The sequence below is a fragment of the Saccopteryx leptura genome, chromosome 5 (genome assembly GCF_036850995.1).
Source record: "Saccopteryx leptura isolate mSacLep1 chromosome 5, mSacLep1_pri_phased_curated, whole genome shotgun sequence".
Taxonomy (NCBI): domain Eukaryota; kingdom Metazoa; phylum Chordata; class Mammalia; order Chiroptera; family Emballonuridae; genus Saccopteryx; species Saccopteryx leptura.
In genome coordinates this window covers 214582860-214606536 of record NC_089507.1, presented here as the reverse complement: position 1 = coordinate 214606536, position 23677 = coordinate 214582860, and the positions used below count along the sequence as shown (strand labels likewise).

General features: G+C 51.1%; 1 protein-coding gene across 3 annotated transcripts in view; it reads left to right on the top strand.

Annotated features, from left to right (window-relative positions):
- ASXL1 (ASXL transcriptional regulator 1) overlaps positions 1 to 22267 on the top strand; it is a 51512-nt gene extending 29245 nt beyond the window's left edge. For 2 of the 3 annotated variants that reach the window (XM_066384085.1, XM_066384086.1), the window contains exons 4-12: positions 11744 to 11864; positions 11939 to 12036; positions 12403 to 12496; positions 12945 to 13097; positions 14215 to 14378; positions 14471 to 14567; positions 16077 to 16182; positions 16479 to 17109; positions 17988 to 22267. In XM_066384085.1, the coding sequence (XP_066240182.1) occupies positions 11744 to 11864; positions 11939 to 12036; positions 12403 to 12496; positions 12945 to 13097; positions 14215 to 14378; positions 14471 to 14567; positions 16077 to 16182; positions 16479 to 17109; positions 17988 to 20843 (4320 nt within the window). In that variant the 3' untranslated portion in view covers positions 20844 to 22267. The remainder of the gene's footprint in view (positions 1 to 11743; positions 11865 to 11938; positions 12037 to 12402; positions 12497 to 12944; positions 13098 to 14214; positions 14379 to 14470; positions 14568 to 16076; positions 16183 to 16478; positions 17110 to 17987) is intronic. The other variant, XM_066384087.1, reaches the window with a different exon arrangement.
- The last annotated feature ends 1410 nt before the right edge of the window (positions 22268 to 23677 follow it).

Sequence of the window (23677 nt, the reverse complement as noted above, 5' to 3'; positions counted from 1 at the left end):
TTCGTGGGTTTATCTTTGTAAAGCATTGCAATATATGTTTTATTTTTGTTTATTTTACACAAATAGCCTATGTATGTTCTTTTCTTTGGTTTTTATTTAATGTTAATTGCAGTCTTTTAATTTTTTTAATTGATTTCAGTGAGAGAGTAGGGGAGAGAAAGAGACAGGAACATCAGTCTGTTCCTGTATGTGCCCTGGCCAGGGATTGAACTGGCAACCTCTATGTTTCAGGAGGATGCTCTGACGATACCAACTGAGGCTGCTAATAGAGCTATTCTCAGCTCCCAATCCTCAGCACCCAGGGCCACGCTCAAACCAAACCAGTAGAGCCACTGACTGCAGGAGGGGAAGAGGGAGGAGAGAAAGGGGGAGAGGAAAGGGGAGAGTAGCAGATGGTCACTTCTATGTGCCCTGACTGAGAATCGAACCCAAGATGTCCATATGCTGGGCTGATGCTCTATCCACTGAGCCACTGGCCAGGGCCTAAAATATTTTTTATATATTGATTTCAGAGAGAGAGAGAGGAAGGGAAAGAGGAACATCGATCTGTTTCTGTATGTGGTCTGACCAGGGATCGAATCAGTGCTCCAACCAACTGAGCTATCTAGCCAGGGCCCTTTTTTTTCTAATTTTTTTTCTTTAGGAAGTTTCCTGGTTTGTGTTTATATCTTTCGTTATAAGATTCAAGCAGTACATTCTTGACAGGACTGTTTTAGAAGTGATGTTCTCAGTGCGTATCAGGAGACAAGTGATTTCTGTTTGTCTGATTTCTGATAGTGATAACTTTAGTCACTTGGTGTCTATCATGTTTTTCCACTATAAGTAAAATTATCTTGTGAGATATAGTCTTGCCAAACTTTCACTAATTTTAGTGGAATGATTCTTTCCTGAAACAACCATTATTACTGTGATGATTGTCAAACAGTGCTTTTTAAAATTCCACCATTCAGGCCTGACCTGTGGTGGCGCAGTGGACTAAAGCATCAACCTGGAATGATGAGGTCACTGGTTCGAAACCCTGCACTTACCTGGTCAAGGCACATATGGGAGTTGATGCTTCCTGCTCCTCCCCCCTTTCTCTCTCTCTCTCTCTCTCTCTCTCTCTCTCTCTCCTCTCTAAAATGAATGAATTAATTAATTAAAAATATCTGAGTTCCTATTTGAGTACTTCAATAAAATTGCACTCTCAAACTTTAAAAAAAAAATTGTGTTCCTAACAGCTTCCATCCCAGCTCTACCATCTGACTGTGTGACTCTGGGCCTCATTTTCATCATCTTGTCAAACAGAGATAATAATATCTAATTCCTAGAGTGGTTCTGACAATCAAATGAGATGATGCTTACAAAGGGACCCACACAGTAAGCACTAAAAAAAACAAAAAAAATTCCACCATTCATTTGACATTTATTAATTGGCATTCAACAGCAAGAAAAGCCTCCTTTCTCTCCCATTTCTTTATTCATTATAGATTTATGGATTTCTCTTTTATTGTTATCTGTTGCTGCCGTTTTTAACTATAATGCAGAGGTTGTACAAGGTTTGCCCAGTTGGACTCCCTTCGCTTTAGTTTTTGTTCCATGCTCTCTTACCATACCTCATGCAGATCTCAGTTCTTTGTTGTTTTGTTGTTATTTATTTATGTGACACACATTCTTCAGTGCTTCCTGAGAACAGGTACATAGGAAGTAAAGTGAGACCTGACGTGTGTTTATTCTAAATTCCATACTGGGTTGTTGGTCTGACTCAGTCCCAGAAGATGTTCATCTGTCGCATTGTCCATTACTGCTCTTGAGAAGGGTGGTGCTGTTCTCAGTTCTTTGTGGTGCTTTCGCTGTCTGGAAGGTTTTAGGATCTCTCCTTTAATCCTGTATTCTAAAATTTCATGCTCTGCTCCTGTGGAAAGGGTCTTTCTTCATTCATTTATTTGCCTTATTATACCTGTGGAAACTCAGGTCTTTTCATTTTGGGAAAACCTAAGTTCTGTCTTTCCGTTCCCACTTTCTAGACCTTCTGTTTGTTGGATGTGGGACTTTTTTTGTTTGTTTGTTTTTCTTTTTTTTTTTACAGGCACACACAGAGAGAGAGAGGGCTAGATAGGGACGGACAGACAGGAACTGAGAGATGAGAAGCATCAATCATCAATTTTTCGTTGCAACACCTTAGTTGTTCATTGACTGCTTTCTCATATGTGCCTTGACCGTGGGCCTTCAGCAGACCAAATAACCCCTTGCTGGAGCCAGCGACCTTGGGTCCAAGCTGGTGAGCTTTTGCTCAAACCAGATGAGCCCGCGCTCAAGCTGGCGACCTCGGGGTCTCGAACCTGGGTCCTCCGCATCCCAGTCCAACGCTCTATCCACTGCGCCACCGCCTGGTCAGGCAGGACTTTCTTGATGCAGCCTGCTTTCTTGTCCTTTGCGTCAGTTCTCTGGGGTATATAACCTATTTGTTGCTTGTGTGTGTGTGTGTGTGTGTGTGTGTGTGTGTGTGTGTGTTGTTTTTTGTCTTTTGTATTTCATTTCTAATTTTTAGCAGGTTGCTCATGTTCTCTGATTTTATTTTGTTAAAAAATAGCGTTTGTGTACTGGCTTTTGGGCTCTGTCTTTGAGAACATTTACTGTGAACCTCTGTTATCTGTTTCCTTTTATTTTGGTTGCTATCTTTCATGTAACAGTTGATATCGCACTCTCTGTGAGAGAACTGGGGGTTCTGCGCTGGTGGCATCTGTTTGTTGGCTGTGATAGAGCGTGGGGACCCAGGTGCTCGTTAGGAACCCCCCAGTTATCTGCACCTGAAGGTTTTCTTTCAGACTGGTCACTTTTTCCACTCATCGCAGGCCAGCTGGTTGAGAGTAGGCTGGGGTTGGAGTTGTTGGGCAGCCACTGTTTGCAGAGCTTTGGGAGTCAAGTTGGGGGAGGGAGCTGGTAGTGTCACCATTTTGTGCCTTGGTCTGACATACTGCTCTTGTTCAGTGTGACACCAAACTCCTTCCCCAACTCCTCGGGCTGTGCCTGGTGTCTTACAGAACCTTTGGTCCAATCAGAATAAAATTTTTTTATTCTTGGGGACAGAGAGGGGACCTGAAGGGGTCTAATTTCTTGTTCAGACTCCAGCCAGTTCCCGTTTCCAGTCTCATGCCTCGCTTCGGACTGCGACCTCGCAGTTCCTGGCACCCTAGTCCTCCCGTGAGGTTCTGTAGTGCCGCCTGGCTCCCTTTTCGTGGCTTTCCCGTCAGTTTTTATGCTCCAGCTTTCTCCCCTCTGCTGAGTCGGTTACTTCTTGTCTTGCCTGCAGCCCATCTTCCACAATTCTGTGCACGTGCTGCCTTTCTCTCCCCATTTCTTTTCATCTTTGTGCATTTATGTTACACTTTTGTTATTTCCTTACAGCCATTATAATGAGGCTCCAGGAGGATGCAAAGACCAGTGTGTTTATTTTGCTTTGTTTAAAGTGGAAGCTCAAGCCTTTGTGCAGAGAAAGTGAGAAATGCCCTAACCAAATCCTGCCACTGTAATCCCACCTGTGACCCAGGCCCAGAGCTCGTTTCTTCCCAGTAGCAGCCACTGTCATTAATTTAGTGTGAATTCTTCTTATTCATATGTATCCATGAAAAATGTGCGGTTTAGACCTGACTGGTGGTGGCGCAGTGGATCAAACATCCACCTGGAATGCTGAGGTCGCCGGTTCAAAACCCTGGGCTTGCCTGGTCAAGACACGTATGGGAGTTGATGCTTCCTGCTCCTCCCCCTCTTCTCTCTCTCATCTCTAAAAAATGAATAAATAAATAAAAATAATTTTTAAAAAATGTGTGGTTTACTTCTATAGATGCATTTTTATTCCTTTTTAACTATTTATTTTTATCATTATTTTTTCTTAATTGAGAGGCAGGGAGGTGGAGAGACAGACTCCCACATGTACCCCAGCTGGGATCCACATGACAACCCTCATCTGGGGCTAATGTTCTGCCTATCTGGGGCTGCTGCTCTGTTGCTCAGGAGCCAAGCTATTTTTAGCACCCTTTTACTTTTGTAGTCTCTGTGCAAATGCCTGAGAATTTTTCTAGGAGAGTATTTCTTTACCATTTATTTATTTATTTATTTATTTATTTATTTATTTATTTATTTATTGTGTGTGTAGCAGAGACAGAGAGAGTTAGAGAGAGGGACAGACAGGAACAGAGAGAGATGAGAAGCATCAATCATCAGTTTTTCGTTGTGACACCTTAGCTGCTCATTGACTGATTTCTCATATGTGCCTTGACCAGCGGGCTACAGCAGACCGAGTAACCCCCTGCTCAGTCAGCGACCTTGGGCTCAAGCTGGTGAGCCTTGCTCAAACCTGATGAGCCCACACTCAAGCTAGCGACCTCGGGGTCTCGAACCTGGGTCCTCTGCGTCCCAGACCGACGCTCCAGCCACTGTCCCACCGCCTGGTCAGGCTTATTTACCTTTTAATGGGAACATTGGAAATGAAACGGAGACTCTCTGTGGGCCTTGGAAACATTGCATTAAATTTTCTTTATATCATGATGAGAAAAGTAGAATTCTAAAATCTGCCAAATCGTTTAAAAATTTTTATTGTGAAACATGCTTTTTTATGGCTCATAATCCCTTATTAACAGTTTAGAGAACAGAAATATATTTTTAACAGATTTGGCAGTAAAACCTCATTTAATGGCAAAATTCTGACCTAGACTGACAAGGCCAGTTTAAACCTATTTATTTTACTTGGTATGTACATATGTGTTATTTCAAAAAATATTAATGGATTGCTGGTGGTGTTAGTTTATATTAAAACTGTAACACTATGTTACCATTCTAAAATTGAAGAAATCCTGAATTCTAAAACATTTTAGAGATGGGGTCATGGGCCTGTGGTCACCATTGACCAGAAACTTTGCAGATATGGGTGGCAAATCACAGATGAAAATTTTGTTTTATTTATGGTTGATGGGAATGTTTTTTGTCATTGAGAGCTCAGTTTCTTCTCTTTAAATTGTATTCCAAGAGTGTGTTCATTGTTAAATAACAGCTCATCTTTTTTTCCTTTGGTAGCTGTAATATTAAAAGTGCTTGTGATAATGCAAGTGGATTTTAAATTCAGTAGACCTTTTGTTTTATATTAAGTGTTTCAAAAAATGATGAAGCCTTTTGTCAAGCAGACACAGAGGTGGTTTTACTAGTTTTAATTTTTTAAGGATTTATATAATAAAGTAAAACATTTTTAATGGACCATTTTACCATGAAGTTGCATTTTAACTTTGGATCTATAAACTTTCTGTATACATTAATGTTTTTTTCTGTGGTTTTACAAGTTTGATTAAATTCAAATGGAGTAAACCATCTTTAATCTATTTTTAGTGAAATATAATTCACAAAACCATACAATTGTCCCGTTTGAACTGTACGGTTCAGTGCTTTTTAGTATATTCATAAACTTTTGCAACCCCCATTATTCAATACCAGACATTTTCATCCCCCCCCCCCAAAGAACCCTGTGCCCTTTAGCAGTCATTCCCTGTCCTCTCCTCCTATCCCCTAGTAACCACTTGTCTACTCAGTTACTGGAGCTCCATTAAAAAGCAGATCCACCGTCTTATTCTTCAAGAATGTCTCGTGGCCATTTCTGGCTTTTTGTGTGTTTTGTTTTGTTATTTATTTTTTTTTTTTAATTCAGTGAGAGGAGGGGAGGCGGAGACAGACTCTTGCATATACCCAACCAGGATCCACCCAGCAAGCCCACTAGAGGGCGATGCTCTGCCCATCTGGGGCTGTGCTTTGTTGCTTAGCAACAGAGCTTTTAGCACCTGAGGTGAAAGCCCTGGAGGCATCCTCAGTGCCCAGGGCCAACTTGTTCCAAAGGAGCCATGGCTGCGGGAGGTGAAGAGAGAGAGGGAAGTGAGAAGCGAGAGGGGGAGTGATGAAGAAGCAGATGGACGCTTCTCCTGTGTGCCCTGATCCAGAATCGATCCCAGGACATCCACACACTGGGCTAACACCCTACCACTGAACCCACCTGCCAGGACCCATTTGTGGCCCTTTGTATTCTATATATTCTGAGATCTACAAAAACGAATAATGTATTATTGGAATTTCATTGGATCTACAAATCATTTTGGGAGATTTGACACTTTACAAGGTATAGAGTCTTTTTAATCAAGGATATGTTGTAGCTCTCCATTTATTCAGGGTTTAAACCTTTCTTGGTGAAGTTTTTTTTCTTCATAAAATGACTTGTCTTAAATTTATCTCTGAATAACTTACGTTCTTTGTTGTTTTACATTACATTTTCTAATTGGTGATGTTATTGCTGATGTTAGGATCGCTTGTGTTTTCAATATGATCTTGAATCTCACAGCCTTGATGAATTTCTTACTAGCTCTGAATCTCTTGGATTGTCAGTGTTGATAATTATGCTATCTGAAAATTTTTGACATTCTTACCTTTTCAAATCTCTTCTTGGTTTTTTTTTTTTAAAGTTATTGGTTAGGAACTTGATACTGTTGAATAGTCAGTATGTTCTTTTTTTTCTTTTTTGGAAGAGAGAGAGACACAGGAAGGGAGAGAGATGAGAAGCGTGAACTGGATTGTATCACTAGTTGTTCATTGATTGCTTATCATATGTACCTTGACCTGGGGCCCTAGCTGAGCCATTGACCCTTTTTGCTCAGGCCAAAAACCTTGGGCTCAAGCCAGCAACCATGAGATCATGTTGATGAACCCACACTAAAGCCAGTGACCCCATGCTCAAGCTGGCGACCTCAGGGTTTCAAACCTGGGACCTCAGCATCCCAGGTCGATGCTCTCTGCTGCGCCACCACAGGCCAGGCTAGACAGGCTGGCTGTTGTTAGGGGCTAGTGCAGCTAGTGACATTAAGTTGAAGCCAGTGCTGATGTGTCATTCTGGAAATCCTGTGGCTCTTATGAATTAAGCTAAATCTACTCTGCCTGCACTCTCTAAACAGAACAGTGAAGCCTGAATGACAGCACATCTGTTTGTCTTGGTTTACTGAATATTTTAAGCCCACACTTGAGGCCTATTGCTCAGGGAAAAAGATTCCTTTTAAAATATTACTGCTCATTGACAATGTATCTGATTAGCCAAGAACTCTGACAGAGAGGTACAATGAAATTAACACAACATCCACTCTGCAGCCCAGGGATCAAGGAGTAATTTTGACTTCCAAGTATTTAAGCAGTATATTTTGTAAGGCTGTAGCTGCTGTTGGTAGTGCGTCCTCTGATGGATCTGGGCAACATAAATGGAAAACCTCCTGGAAAGGATTCACCATTCTAGATGCCGTTAGGACTTTTGTGATTCCTGGGAAGAAATCAAAGTGTCAATATTATTAACAGGAGTCTAGAAGAAGGTGAATTCAACCCTCATGGTTGACTGAGGGGTTCAAACCTTCCGTGAAGGAAGGAACTGCAGATGGGGTGGAAACAGCAGGAGAACCAGAATTAGAAGCGGGTCTGAAGGTGTGATCAAGTTGCTGTGGTCTCGGGACGGAGCCAACAGAGGAGGACTTGTTTCTCATCATGAGCCAAGAAGTGGTTTCTTGAGGTGGAATCTGCTCCTGGTGAGGACGCTATAAAGATTGTTGAAACGACAACAAAAGGTTCAGAGTATTGCACTGGCCTAGTTGATTTGCAGTATTACATAAACCTAGTTGATAAAGCAGCAACAGGGTTTGAGAGGGTTGACTCCAGTTTTGAAAGACGTTCTGTGGGTAAAATGCTATCACACAGCAGCACACGCTGCAGAGAAATCGTTCATGAACGGGAGAGTCGGGAGATGCCGCGAAGTTGCGTTGTCTGAAGGAACGGCCGCAGCCACCCAGCCCAGGCAGCCACCGCCGTGCTCGGCCAGCAAGACCCTCTGCCAGCAAAAGAGACTCATTCGCTGAAGGCTCAGAGGATGGTTAGCGTTTTTTAGCAATAAAATATTTTGTAATTAAGGTATGTACATTTTTTTAGGCATAGTGCTATTAAAAACAATAGACTAAAGGGTAAACAGGATTATTTTTAATTTTTTTTTTACTGATTTAGAGACAGAGAGAGAGAGGAGAAAAACAACATTGATTTATTATTCCACTTATTTATACATTCATGGCCCTGACCGGTTGGCTCAGCGGTAGAGCGTCGGCCTGGCGTATGGGGGACCCATGTTCGATTCCCGGCCAGGGCACATAGGAGAAGCGCCCATTTGCTTCTCCACCCCTACACCCTCCTTCCTCTCTGTCTCTCTCTTCCCCTCCTGCAGCCAAGGCTCCATTAAAGCAAGGATGGCCCGGGCGCTGGGGATGGCTCCTTGGCCTCTGCCCCAGGCGCTAGAGTGGCTCTGGTCGTGGTAGAGCGACGCCCCAGAGGGGCAGAGCATCGCCCCCTGGTGGGCGTGCCGGGTGGATCCTGGTCGGGCGCATGCGGGAGTCTGACTGTCTCTCCCCGTTTCCAGCTTCAGAAAAATACAAAAAAACAAACAAACAAAAAAAACCCTATTTATACATTCATGGGTTGAGTCTTGTATGTGCCCTGACCAGGGATCGAACCTGCCACCTTGGCATACCTGGACAACACTTTAACTGAGTACCTGGCGTAACTTTGATATTATTGGGAAACCAAAAAATTTGTGTATCTTTTTATCACTTTCTTGTTGTGTTCTGTAACCAAACCCGCAGAATCTGTGAGGTGTGCCTGTAAATAGCTGTGTAACTGCTCCTCAGATCCAGATGTCACCCTGGCCCGTGGCAGGAGCCACACAGACCCCTCTGTAATGACAACTGTCTTCGTTCCCTCAAGGTGTAGCGCCTGACTTTACGGAAGTTTCTTTTTTTCTTTTCTTGTTTCTGTCTTGTATTTATTTGCATCCTAGACACTAGAGCTTTATTTTGTCTGTGAACTGTTTACAAATGGAATTATTACAGTAATAAGCAATTCTATTTTTTTTTTTGTTCTTTCAATATTTTGTTTTTAAGAATTACTCATTGTGAGTAGCATTCACTCACTTTTTATTTCATAATGTTCATTTACTGAGTATACTAGCCATGTATTGATTGATTCTATTGGTCACAGGCACTTTGGTTGTTTAAAGCCCAAGTTCCAGGTGGTGCTGCCATGAACATGGATGTGAACTTCAGTGTACAATTGCATGTGTTTTTCTCGGGAATCCAAACCTAGAACTGGCATTTCTGGGCCCTAGGATATGTGTATCTTCAGCTGTAACAGATAGTGCCAAACTACATTCTGAAATGGTTAGGGTCCATTTTCAGTGTACCTGTTTTACATTCTTACAGTGCTTGGTATTGTGAAACTTTGATTTCAGCCCTTCTTAAAGTTGTGGTGATGATACCTCATTGTGGTCTTAATTTCCATAAGTGTGTGTCTTCCTTATTGTTAGGTTAAATACCTTTAATATGAATGTTGGCCATTAGCATCTTCTCTTTGGTGCAGTGCCTAATTCAAGTCTTTTGCTTACTTTTCTTCTGGGTTGCCTTTTCCTACTGGTCTGTGTGGCCTAGAACAGATGCGAGTTCTCTATTGGTTATATGAGTTACATATGCCTTCTCCAGCTCCATAGCTAGCTTGCCTATCAGGGATATCCCTTGCTAAACAAAGCATATTAATTGTTTTCTTGAAAGGGAGAGAGAGGAGAAGCATCAACTCATAGCTGCCTTACTTCCGTTATTTATTGATTGCTTTTCCTGTGTGCCTTTGACTGGGGTAGGAGGTGGGGTCAAGCTGAGCAGTGTCCCCTTGCTCAAGCCAGCGACCTCGGCTTTTCAAACCTGGGTCCCCAGTGCTTCAGGTCAACATGATTCACCGTGCCACCGCTGGTCAAACAAGAATTTAATTTTAATGTAATTTAATTGATTAATTTGCTCCTTTTGAAGGATTCTTTTAAAGTTTATTATATTTAAACACATTGTTCTATTTAAGTCTCAGAAATGGAAGTGTTTGGTTAGAATGTATGACTATGTTTGTTTCTGCTTAGTTGACTTTCCCACTGGCCTGTCTGAGCCTTCGGATGCCCTTTCGCTCCCAGCAGCAGTGTAGACGTCAGCTCCCACACTGTCACCAGAGCCCGAGTCTGGGCTCAGCTTTGCCAATGTAGTAGTAGACCTTCTTTATTCATTAATGAGCAGTTTATCTCAGTGTCTGCTGGGGCCAGAGATAAAGTTGTTGCATCATGCCAAGAACGTGGCAGTCAATAAGCATAATTGCAAACTTAATACTAAAAATGTTCTTCAGCTTGTGTTTCTGAGGAGCATTTCTAGCCAGTAGGGAAAAGAGATAAAGATCTAGCCTGACCGGTGGTGGCGCAGCCTTCCTGTTCTTGCGTCTGAACTCCACTATCCGTTCACCTCCTTCCCGGGGCTGGGGGTGTGCGGTGGCTCCCACGCGTTCCTTGGGGGTGGGTGGAGTTTAATCCTGAGACTGCAGCAAGCTGTTGGAGGGAGCATTTGTTAGATGACACGTGCAGTGGAGCGCTCTTGCACTTTGGCTTTCTCTGCACTGTTGACTAGTTGAACCTCCATCTTTCCACTTCTGTCAGCTCTTCCTCCTGCCTCCAGAACTCCCCTGCTTAACAGAATGAATTTCCTAAAATTCACATCACCCCCGACTACAGAGGCTCCAGAGCAGTGGGAGTCTGAGTCCCTCCGCGCAGTGTCTCCTCTGCCCTCGTGCCTTCTCGCCCAGCCCAGCCCACATGCCTGCCGCATCTGCAGTTCCCTGAGTTCAGACGTTCTTTCCCATTGCCTGTCCCGTTCTCCGAGCCCCCCCCCCCCAGTCCCTGTGCCTATCAGCTAACTTTATTTTTTAAGTGAGAGGAGATACAGAAACAGTGCTTGCAACCAAGCTGTTTTTAGTGCCTGAGGCAGAGGCTCAGTGGAGCCATCCTCAGTGCCCAGGGCCAGCGTGCTCAAATCAGTCAAGCCATGGCCGCAGGATAGGAATGGGGGAGGGGGTGTGGGGGGTGTGGAGAAGCAGATGATCACCTCTCCTGTGTGCCCTGACTGAGACTCGAACCCGGGACATCCACACATCAGGCTGATGCCCTACCACTGAGCCAACTGGTCAGGGCCAGCTAACATCTTTTATGTGTTTATTTTTTTAGCTAAAGTCTTAATTTTTTTTATCATTACTGATTTTAGAGAAAGGAGGAGTGGCAGAACTTTCATTTTGTTGTTCCACTTAGATGTGCATTCATTGGCATGTGCCCTGACCGTGGGTTGAACCCACAGCCTTGGTGTTTTGGGATGACACTAACTGACTGAGCTAAATGGCCAGAGCCTTAGCTAACGTCTCTTAAAACTCGCTTCTGGAAGTCTTCCGGCCCTGGTTCTTACTCACTTTGTGTACTCCGGCCCTCTTCCCTCAAACTTAATGCCTTAGTGCCCCTCTTCTGAGCTGCTACATTTCTTCGTTACCTCTCTCACTGGGCTTTGTGGTTAGATTTTCCTCCCTACTCAGTCCAGGTCCTTGAGGGCAAGGCCCTGTTTCCCACTCTTGATGCCCGACCCCCCCCCCCCCCCATAAACTAGCATGGTGTAGCTTATGGGAGGCACTCCATCAATGTTCAGTGAATGATTGAATGCAAAGTTTTAGCTAACTTTCTTGACATATGTGTGAAAGGCCTTGCTGAGAAGGGTCGGTTAGGGAAAAGGCAGTGGATGTTTAGGAATGGACTACTGTGCTTGGAGGGTGTGTGGGGTCTCGTTCACCTGAGTTGCCCTTGCTGTCACAGAAGGACGCCCTGCAGTGGTCTCGCCACCCGGCGGCAGGGGAGGGGGAGGAGCCGGAGGACACAGCCGATGCGGAGAGCTGTGGGTCTAACGAAACCAGCACCGTGAGCGGGGAAAATGATGGTGAGTACCCTTGACAAGGTGGGTGGGAAGCCGTCAGCAGCGGCCAGGGACTGACCTTCGTCTTTCCCTTCCAGTCTCACTTGATGAAACATCTTCAAATGCATCCTGTTCTGCGGAGTCTCAGAGCCGGTCTCTTGCCCACGCCAGGGACAGCTGCCGAGCCTCCTCGCAGGTAGGGTGGAGCGCGGGTGCCCAGGCTGGGGGTGGGTGGGGCCGGGCACAGACAGGACCCCCTCTTGCGAGTAACTGGGAGCGGGTTTGAGGATAGAGAAAATCAGTTTGGTCTCCACCTGTCAGTGCCATTTAAAAGTGGGCCGTGGAAGAAGTGGGTCATAGCTCTCCGAGCAGAGCGACTCTTCCCTCGCTCCGCACTGGACAGGCCGGGGAGAATCAGGAGAGCAGGTGCAGAGGGGAGAACACGGTCCTGGCCGAAATCAAACCAGTCTGTAAGACGGTGAGCGGAGACATGGCCCAGAGGGGCCGCTGCTGGGGCCCTGCGAGTGACTCTGGCTCTTCTGTCTTCCCCGTGGGAATGTAGGCCAGCAAGCAGAAGAAAAAGACCGGGGTGATGCTGCCTCGAGTAGTCCTGACTCCTCTGAAGGTAAACGGGGCCCACGTGGAGTCTGCATCAGGTACGTGGACGCTTCCAAGCGTGGTTCTCCTTCCTTGGGTCCCGGGACCTGCCTCCCCTGGCGGCTGTCTCTGGCTCAGGCCGTGCGGTGCTGTCTGGGTCGGGAGAGCCTCCTGTGACAGGCAGCTCGCCGTGGTGGTGACATGACCTCGGTTCCAGAGTGGGGCTGCGCTCTGCCCTCTTCTGGGCTTCCGGGTGGTGGTGTGGGTCCGAGGAAGGGTGGCAGGTGCTCTGTACCAGCTGCAGCGCTGTACGAAGTAAGATGGCAGTTTGGCATTGTTAGGTGAGGTGCTGCGCTCCGCCCATCCGAGGCAGGGCCAGGTTAGCACCTGGTATCGCTGGCGGCATCGCAGAGATAGCTGGAAGAAGTGGGCTTGTCGGAGATCCGCGGGCACGATGGGCGGGTGGCAGGCGGGCGGCGAGCCTGACCGCAGACTGTATGCCCTCAGGCTTCTCGGGCCGCCATGCCGATGGCGAGAGTGGCAGCCCGTCCAGCAGCAGCAGTGGCTCTCTGGCCCTGGGCAGCACTGCCATTCGTGGCCAGGCTGAGGTCGCCCGGGACCCCGCCCCCCTCCTGAGAGGCTTCCGGAAGCCGGCCACAGGTGAGTGACTTGGCCATTTCTCTGCCTGTAAAGGGGACCCCTGCAGGCCAGGTGACACGATGCAGTCCACTCCCTTAACCAGTTTCTCTCTGTTTGTGTTTGCCTTGCATGTGGGCACTGCACGTACGGCTCTGCTCTGCTGGGCTGGGTGGGAGAGGCCTTGTGGGCGCGATGGCGCCCCATTGCTCCTTCATGTCTTTGTGAAGGGCCTGGTCTGAGCCTGCCCTGGGGTGCGGCTTACCCGGTGTTGGCGTGAGTGCACGTTCTTCTGAGCTTCTCTGGAGAACCTGCTTCATTGGTAGCGTCCTGCCACATTTGTATCCAACATCGCTGCCTCTCTCGGCGGCCCTCTCGGACCCGGTCGGCGTGTTGAGTGGAAGCTTGCACTGAATAGAGGAGACACGACAGACTCAGTAGTGGGCCCTCCCGCCCCAGCAGGCTGCTTGCTGGTCCAGTGTGCTGTCTCAGGGTTGATGTCCCAGGGCCCACATGCTGGCTGCCTGGGACGGGCCCCGGAAATCACGAAGGGGACTAGCCTGGCTTGTGGAAAGGGGCATAAACTGTTGCCCAAGCAGGAACTAGGTCGGCTTTTCCAGCTCACCAGCAGTGCTTGGTCTGAGGCCGCCTAGGTCTTACTCTGACTGACTTTTTAAAATAAAAGTGACATTTGCTGAGGCTCTTGTGTGAGGTGTTGACAATTCAGTGCGCTTGGAGCAGCCTTAGTCCCCATGCACGGCGGTCGTGCCTCGTCAGCCTCGGCGCAGGGCGGCTCCCGCACGTCCTCCTGCGGTGCCCCGACCGGCTCTGCTTGTAGATGCCTCCGCCGTTCCGCCAGGCGACGCCCCCACCTTGTTTAGTCCTCTGCAGGCTGCAAGGCCGTGTGGCAGTCCCGTCCGGGAGGGTGCACGCCCACGCCATCTCTCAGGTCTGGCGGCAGTGGCGGGGCCGGGAGAGCACCACTGTCACACAGGTTAGGGCAGGCCGGACAGCGGCACAGGCTGTGTGCCAACAGGTTCTGGGTAGCTGAGTGCCCTCAGCCTTTGCTTTCTTCATTTAAGAAGCTGAAAAAAACCCTGAAAAACCTATACCTTGCTTTTTACTGCTTCAAAAACCACAGGTCAGATGAAACGCAACAGAGGGGAAGAGGTAGATTTTGAGACACCTGGGTCCATTCTTGTCAACACCAACCTCCGGGCCCTGATCAACTCGCGGACCTTCCACGCCCTGCCGGCCCACTTCCAGCAACAGCTCCTCCTGCTGCTGCCCGAGGTGGACAGACAGGTACGGCCGCTGCCGCCTCTGCTCCTCCCCGGGCAAGCCCCGTTGTCCTTCCGAGTTTCTCACTGGTTGGGGTCTTTGCCTGATCCTTCCAGGTGGGGACCGACGGCCTGCTGCGTCTCAGCAGCAGTGCCCTGAACAACGAGTTTTTCACCCACGCGGCCCAGAGCTGGCGGGAGCGCCTGGCGGATGGTGAGTAGCTGTGCTCGCGGCGGCCACAGGGCTGCGGTGTGCGGCGGCACTCGGCTTCTGGTAGTCAAAGCTCCAACACTCGTTTTCAGCAATCTCTTTCTTTGCAAGTGTTCCGTGTGAGGCGGGCTTTCCTCAGTGCTGATCGGTGTGGCAGGTGTTCCTGTGCACCGTAGCTGCAACGAGGGTGCAGAGCACGGGGCTCGCACGACTGTGTGTGCCCCTCGGCCTGGCCTCTCCGTCACAGCACTGCTGGCTTCTGCTCTTCAGTGAGCGTGGCCAAGTCTTAGACGGGGGAGGACCATGCATCGTGGCATTGACCTACCTCAGCTTCACTAGATGCTCTGTTTTTAGACTGTCACTGGGTAAGCGTTAGCTTTCCTAGTATAATTCTGTGGGGAAGCCACGAGGGGAGTGTGTTGGGGGGGTCCTGAGACGCCCTGCAGGTTCCGATTCACGAGGACTCGTAGCACTCAGCCTAGTCGTCTTCGGAGCTGTAGTTGTTACTGTGAGAGAACCCAGAGCAAAGTCAGCATGGGGCAGGCCGCCCGGGTGGAGCCCAGGGAAACCAGGAGCACGCTTCCAGGACCTCTCCCAGTGCAGTCACACAGGATGCGGTCGGTGCCCCGGCAACAGGCTGTGACAACACTTGTGAGATACAGTCTACAGGGATGCTCGTTCAAGACTCCGTGCCCAGGGCTTTCTAGGGAGCTGATGGTGCAGCATGCCTGTGCTTGGCACATGCCCACACTCCAGAGTCCCCGGAGGACAGGGCTTGCCATAAACCGTCTCGTTTGTAGAAACAGTTTAGGTACAGAGAGCCATTCATATCAGTTAGGGTGTAGGAACCCTCCCAAAATCCGGGTTTCCAGATGTCAGCCAAAGGCCACCCTTGTAAGCGGGCCTTTCTAAGAACAAGCAGTCAGGGTTGCTGGGTTAACTTTCTGCACAGGAAGTAAGGTTTCTTTTGTTTGGCTCGTTTTTGTTTTGCTTTTTTGAACAATGTACTGCTTGCTATTTTTTGACTAATCACCCTATGGAAGAATGAATTTCTCTTGTAAGACGCATTCTGTCCTGGGAGCATGATGTGAAAGATGCTCTGGAGGACCCAGGGCCCAGCGTGAAGGGAGTAGGGTATGGGGAGGGTCTCTGAACTCACCAGAGTCGCGTACATTTTCAAAACTGAGGAGGTAGCCTGCCAGGCGGTGGAGCAGTGGATCAAGTTTTGACCTGGGATGCTGAGGTACCAGGTTGGAAACCCTGAGGTCGCTGGCTTGAGCAGGGGGGTTGCTGGCTCAGCTGGAGCCCCCCAGGGGGTCAAGGCACATACAGGAAACAATCAGTGAACAACTGACATGCAACACAATTACGAATTTATGCTTCTCATCTCTCTCCCTTCTTGTCTCTCTTGCTTAAAAGAAAAAAAAAAGAGAAAAAAGAGGTAGAAATACTTTCCGTAAGACACGGGTATCCTGAAAGTGCGTGTACTCAAAAAAGTTTATTTCTCTCTAGGTGAATTCACTCATGAGATGCAAGTCAGGATACGACAGGAAATGGAGAAGGAAAAGAAGGTGGAACAATGGAAAGAAAAGTTCTTCGAGGACTACTATGGCCAGAAGTAAGCACTTCGTTGCCGTGAGTGTTGGTCTGGGCTTGTAGGGGATAAAGGCAGATGTTCTCGGAGTCACACACACCTCCGTGCCGGGTGAGAGGGCGGGTCTCAGTGAAGGGGCTCATTTAGCTCAGGGCCGCTCAGAGGGGCGCTGCGGGGAGTTCTGTGGTGGGTGCTGTGCACCGTGCAGATGTGTTTTGTTTTGAGATATCTAGTATCTGTGCATGTGTCGTGCATAGACCTGAAGCAGACGTGATGTGCCCTCTCTGCCCTGTAACTGATGGTGTAAGTTTGGTTTACAGGTTGGGTTTGACCAGAGAAGAGTTGCAGCAGAATGTGGGCCAGAAGGAGGCTAAAATCAAGAGTGACTTGAGTGTCCCAGAAGAACCAGCGCGGCCACAGCGAGGTCCGGCCACCCGGCAACGAGACGGGCATTTTAAGAAACGCTCTCGGCCCGATCTCCGAACCAGAGCCAGAAGGAATCTGTATAAAAAGCAGGAGCTAGAGCAAGGAGGGATCACTAAAGACGCACAGTCTGTGGCACCAGACATCCCCTTCCTTAAGGACGGGGAGGCGAAGACTGACTTGACGGCGGGAGGCGGTTCCCACCTGCCGGGCACTTCCCCTGCTGCGCCTGACCCTGAGGGCCCCAAATTTGCGGTGGACACGGGGGCTTCTCGGATCCAGGCTGATGCCGACGGCCTGGCCCGGGCCTCTGCCTCTCCGGACAGAATTCCCAGCTTGCACCAGGACACTGCTGATCAGGAGCCCAAGGACCAGAAGAGGAAGTCCTTTGAGGAGGCAGCCTCTGCGTCCTTTCCCGAAAAGAAGCCCCGGCTTGAAGATCGTCAGTCCTTTCGTAACACAATTGAAAGTGTTCACTCCGAAAAGCCACAGCCCACCAAAGAAGAGCCCAAAGTCCCGCCCATCCGGGTAGGAGGCTGTTTCCCATTGGGGCCGGGAGATTGTGGGGCTCCTTCGCAGGGCCCTTGTGTGGTTTATGTGGGTGTGTAGAGCCCTCCACACGAGATCCATTCCTGTGACCCCTGTGGCAGTGGGGGCGTGGGGCTCTTTTCTGTTTCACTCGTTTGTTCATTTGATTGAAGTTATCTCTAGAGGTCACAATCCTGTGGGGATTTAAAATTTATTACTAGGTGGTGGTAGCTTTTTTCGTGTAGTGACTTGCACAGGTCCCCCCACAAATTAAATTCAGAAGTGTGGCATAGAACAGCCCTTGAGCTGGCACTTTTCAGAAGGGTGTGTGCTGTAGTGGACAGCCCTTGTGCCACGGTGGTGTTCTTTTTTTTCTTTCTTTCTTTTTTGTATTTTTCTGAAGCTGGGAACGGGGAGGCAGTCAGACAGATTCCCACATGCACCCAACTGGGATCCACCCGGCATGCCCACCAGGGGGCGATGCTCTGCCCATCCGGGGGTGTCGCTCTGTTGCGACCAGAGCCACTCTAGGTGCCTGAGGCAGAGGCCATGGAGCCATCCCCAGCGCCCGGGCCATCTTTGCTCCAATGGAGCCTCGGCTGCAGGGGAAGAGACAGACAGAGAGGAAGGAGAGGGGGAGGGATGGAGAATCAGATGGGCGCTTCTCCTGTGTGCCCTGGCCTGGAATCAAACCCGGGACTTCTGCACGCCAGGCCGACGCTCTACCACTGAGCCAACTGGCCAGGGCCTGTGTCCATTTTTAAGGAAAAGGATTTGGCTCTCTAGGCTGTGGTCCCTGAACTAGGAGCCCCATTTAGCTTTAGTGCCTCGGTCAGCACCCAGGGAACTAAAACTGTTTTCTGATTCTTCTCTTGCAGATACAACTTTCACGTATCAAACCCCCCTGGGTGGTCAAAGGCCAGCCCACCTACCAGATATGCCCCCGCATTGTCCCCATCACAGAGTCCTCCTGTCGGGGCTGGACTGGCGCCAGGACCCTCGCAGACATTAAAGCCCGTGCTCTGCAGGTCCGAGGGGCGAGAGGCCACCACTGCCATCGAGAGGCGGCCACCACTGCCATCGGAGGGGGGGGTGGCCCGGGTGGAGGTGGCAGCAGGGCCACCGACGAGGGAGGTGGCAAAGCCAGCACCAGTAGTGATGGTGGTGAGGCCCATGGCCACGCTGAGCCCAGGGGAGCCCCGAGCACCCCTGGAGACTGTGCGTCAGATCTACAGCGAGCACAACTACTGCCGCCTTGTCCTCTGAGCGGGGAACGTGGTCCGGCTGGAGGCGCCGCGCCCAGAGCCGGCAGGGAGCACCTGGCATCTCGTGCAGAGGAGGAGAGTTGCCCGCTGCAGAGGGCGCCAGACGCAAGTGGGCTAGAAGAAGCATCCCAGCTCCCCATTGCTCCCACTGGGGACCAGCCATGCCAGGCTCTGCCCCCGCCGTCCTCCAGAGCCCCGGCGCCTGAGAGGTTGGTTGAGCAGCCTGTGTTGCATCTTGACGTCAGAACTGAGTATGAGTTTGGAGCTACTTCCTGGGAAAGGGACAATGAGGAGCAAGGACCCTCTTCTCCTGCTGCCGGGGGTCCTGTTCAGTCTCTGCTGGGGGATGTTACGTCGGAAGGAACCGCCCAGACTCTGGACAGTGACGCTAATCCACCCATGAAGGATCCTGAGAATGTGACGCCTAGTTCCACCCCTGAGTCGTCGGTGGCTTGCTGCCTGAAGGACAGACAACTTGACGAGTTAAGACTGGGTGACCCATGCCCGCTCGTGAGGGAAAGTGCTACTGGACAAGAAGACTTGAATTCCGAGGGCACCGCCCCTTGGGTCCCTGGCCTGTCCGATGACAAGGCCATGCTGGGGCAGCCCGGACCTGGCTCCCGAGAGAACGCCCCGTCTGCGGAGCTGCGGGCTGGAGGGGAGTGGGAGGAGGCTGCTCCCCGCACTCCTGCGCTGCCAGAGGGGCTGGCAGCCGAAGAGGGTCTGAATCCCCCCAGCTGTCCCCCACTCTGGACAGGACCCCCTCGGGGCTGCGTCGACAGCATAGACGACGACGACGACCACAAACGGGTAGGAATCGAAATGCCGAAAGTCAACGGAGACTCTGACGCGCTCAGTCCTCACGGCGAGTCCACAGACACGGCCTCTGACTTGGAAGGCCCCCTCTCTGAGGACAGCAGTGAGGCGGACCCTGGTGAAGTCCCAGCGGTGAAGAGGGTCTGGGTGGTGGACCGGGAGGAGAAACAGGCCTGGAGCCGCTCTGCCTCACTGTCCAAGGGGAATGGTGACCAGAGTCTGGTGACAAGGACGGACAGGAAGGTTGCTCCTCAGAGCTGGGTGTCTCGTGTATGTGCGGTCCCCCCAAAGATCCCCGATTCCCTGCTGTTGGCCAGTGCCGAGTGCCCACTGAGGCCGGGGTCGTCTGTGGAGGCCACTGATCCGCTCGTGATGCAGGTGTTGCAGGGCAGCTTGCCCACGGAGAAGGTCCTTCCTCCTGCGCTCTCTGGCAGCAGAGCCGCGTCCCCACGGCTCCTTGTGAAGGAGCGGACGGGAGCTGTGCAGGGCCCTGGGGGAAACAGCTGTGTGGTGGGCAGGAGCACCCCCACTTCTCTAAGAGCTGCGAAGGAACCTCTTCTGCCTGACAGCCGTGAAGCAAACACTGGTCTTGCCAAGCTGGAGGCCACCCAGACTCCTGGAACACCCCAAAAGATTTCTAAGATGGTTCCAAGTGCAGGCCCCCTGTATCCAGGGACAAACCCAATGGCTGCCTCTGGGAAAGCAGAAGTGGGTTCCAAAGAGCAGTTCTCTCTCTTCAGTTTTGAAGAGCAGAAGGAAGGCTGTGCTCTGTCCCCGTGCAGTGATTCCAGCGCTGCCCCGGGCAGAAGTCCAGGAAATCTCACTACCTCGAGAGCCCCTCGTTTCTCATCTCCAAATGTGATCCCCCCGGCTCCACACCAGCCAGGCCGGGCCCTGGGTGCTCAGGACGGTGCTGGAGGCCAAGGCAAGAGGCTCTTTGGCTCTAGGAACCAGGCTGCGGCCCTCCAGTGCCCCAGGCCTGTGGAGCCAGTGCCTCTGCCCGCTGATGCCCCTCCTGGTTTTCCCGGTCGGAAGCTGGGGCCGAGTAAGAACCCTGTGTCTGGCAGGGTACAGACTTCCAGGGAGGACTGGGCTCCGAAGCCGCCTCCGGTCTCTGTGGGCTGCGTCAGGAGTGAGAAGACCTCTGGGGGGGGGCCTCTTAAGGCGAACGCAGAGAATAGAAACACGGTTGGGCCTGGCCCTCACAATCTGGTGGATCACTTGCAAGCGATGCCCTTTGTCCTTGACCTGCCCTTCTGGAAATTGCCCCGAGAGCCCGGGAAAGGGCTCAGCCAGCCTCTGGAGCCTTCTTCTATCCCCTCCCAACTCAACATCAAACAGGCATTTTACGGGAAGCTTTCCAAACTCCAGCTAAGTTCCACCAGCTTTAATTACTCCGCCAGCTCCCCAGCCTTCCCCAAAGGCCTGGCCGGCAGCGTGGTGCAGCTGAGCCACAAAGCGAACTTCGGCGCGGGCCGCAGTGCGGCCCTGTCCCTGCAGATGTTCACCGACAGCAGCACCGTGGAGAGCATCTCGCTGCAGTGTGCGTGCAGCCTGAAAGCCATGATCATGTGCCAGGGCTGTGGCGCCTTCTGTCACGACGACTGTATTGGACCCTCAAAGCTCTGTGTATTGTGCCTTGTGGTGAGATAATAAATTATGGCCATGGGAAAAGTTGTATATTTAGCGTGTGTATTTTGATAATGATCTTAAATCTGTATACAGACACCATTGATATAATAGACTCAGTCTCTCCTGTCTCTAAAATTTATAGTGCTCAAGGCCCTCTCTCACTTACCAACCTTCCTGTCTTGCTGGAGGGGTTTCCCACAGGGCAACTTGTTGGGCTGCTCAAGCCCCCCCGGCCAGCCGAGCCCCCACGTATGTTTGCTGTGGGCTGGGGAGCCTGCCCGACAGCCCAGAGGGACTTGGAACTGAGGAAGAAGGTTGCGTTCTCCGCCAAGGGAACTGACCTACCCGAACTCGGTAGAAATGCCAGTCTTCCACTGTCCCCTCCCTGCGGTCTCGCCTTCTGCTACTCTGGGGAGCAGATGGTTGGGGGGAGAACCAGTGCAGGGTTCAGGGAACTCCCAGCAGTGCCCACCAGGGGGCTCAAGCACCGGCTGACGTCAGGGTCACAGTTCATTCTGATGCCAGTTGATGGAGCCCGGTTGACCTTTGGTTCTGTTACTGAAGCTAATTTGGGACTTTGCTGTCTCATCACAATCTACTGGCCCACAGGAGCTTTTGGAACCCTGAATAGACCTGCTTGGACAATGGGGTCAGACACAAGGCCCTCTACCTTAGAATGCCATCTGTAGACCCTGGAAGTCAGATGTCCAGATGTTTGGCAGGTAAACGCCCCTGCCTGACACCCTCTCCGTCACTTTGAACTCATGGGAGCGGGCATCTCCACGCACCTGTGTATGTGAAAGTCATTTTACATTTCAAAGCAGTGTGTGTTTCTTATTTTTATATTTTTAACTCTACCCTTGGATGTATAAAGTGAATTTTTTGGCTTCTGTAAGTATGCTCTATGCACCTCTAATGTTTTACCATGTATTTATATGTTGTACACAGTACTGGCCGGTTCTGTAAATGGATGTATTGTACAGAGAACACGAACGTCTCTCCCTTACTTTACGTCTTGGGCATCATTGCATTAAAGTGGTGTAACGGACTGCTTCCCACCTGTGTCAGAGCCACTGCATGCCGTGCTGCCCGGCCCGAGGGTGGAGGGAGCGACTCGCGGTCCACCGGGCTGGCCCTGTGCCCTGTGCCCGGTCGCCCCGTGGGCCCGCGGCAGCCTGTAGGGCCCTCGCCAGCCAGCCCGCCGCTACGGAGCAAGCGCGTCTTGCTCCTCAGGTCTCTTCTCCAAACTCCACTGCTGCTCACTGCCACGTGTGACAAGTCGCCACCACCAGTGTTCCGTGCGCCTGGATTTGAGGGTGAGTGCGCCGGGCAGCCCGTGGGCCTTCTAGCCCTGCCTCCAGGGCCGCCGCCTGTCAGCAGCTCCTGGACCGCGCCTTCCTAGGGCCACGCGGCTCCTGTCGACATCCTCACGGCAGCGGGTTGGGGAAGAAACGGCCGCCCCTGCTGCCTGCCCCTCCCAGCCTCATCAGTAGACGTCTCCATGGCTGTCTCTCCTCACCCTGCGCCTGGCCTTTTTTTTTTTCTTGTGTCTCGACTTGTCGCAGAGTCGAGAGTCCTCGTTCAACTTCAGCCTCCCCGTGTGAGTGCTGGTGTGTGAAGTGCAACCTCGGTATGACTTCAGCAGGTGTCGTTTCGCAGGAAAGGCCGTTTTGTCCCCCCATTTCGTCCGCCGTGGCGCTGGCATCTGAAGCCCGAGGGGCTGTCTGCGACGGTGCGGTGACTTCTGCGCAGTATTGGCCGAGTCCAAGTCGTCAGCTTCTGTTTACCAAAGACGGGGCAGAGGCCCAAGCGCGTCTGATCCTCTCCTTCCTGCTGTGACCTTTGGGGCCACTCGAGGGTCCAGTTTGAAACTGGTCTGGGCCGCAGGGCTGCCCAGGGAAAGCACTGCTCTTGTATGTCTCTTGTGGTATTGGAAAAATAAACCTGTACAACCTGCACCGAGGCCTCAGTCATCTTCTGTGGCTGTCCCGCCAGGGTGGGAAGGCCGGGCCACCGTGCAGGAGCGGCACTGAGAGCACGTGCCAACGCCATCGCCTGGTGCTGGGGCTCCCACTGCTGTGGGAGGAGCTCGCGCTGCTGTGGGAGGAGCTCGTGCTGCTGTGGGAGGAGCTCGTGCTGCTGTGGGAGGAGCTCTTGTGAGGTGAGACCTAAAGGCGCCGCCTGTCCGTTTCACTGGCCGCGTGAGTTGGTGAGCTTTCCCACTCCGGTCTGGAAATGGGAATCAGAGTGAAGAGGGTGCTCCTCCCAGAGGGAGAGGCTGAGACTGCCCCAGGGCTTCCTAATGGCTTCTGATCAGTCGGGACCAGGAGCGGTGCCGACCTTGAGCACCTGGCTGCCTGCAGTGGACAGCAGTGAGGGAGGCGGTGGTCCAGGATGGGGTCTGACGCCCCTGGAGCGAGCTAGGCTGAGTGGATGGCAGCCTGCAGGGGTTGACCTCGGTCCTCAGGCTTATCTGGAGGACTTCTATATATACACGTCTTCGTGTTTGGCAGGACCTGTCATGGTCTATAAATAAGCCTAAAGTGTTTTAAAAACGTACCATGATGGGAAAGTAAAGATGCACGAAAATCTGTTCATTTGTTCCCTGTGAATTGGAGAAAATCGACCCCGTGCTGCCGAGCACCGCTGGGGGCAGGCAGGCAGTTCAAGCTGTGACTTTGGTGCTGCTGGTTGGTCCAGGGGTCTGTGGTGACCGGGCAGCCACCTGGTGGTGGAGGTGTGTACGTGTGCCTTTGTGTCCCAGAATCTGTCTTAGTCTGCGGGAGCTGAGAGAGTGGTAGGGCCTGGAGTGGCGTCCCACTGGGGAGGCGGGATGTTGTGGGTGAGCGTGCAGG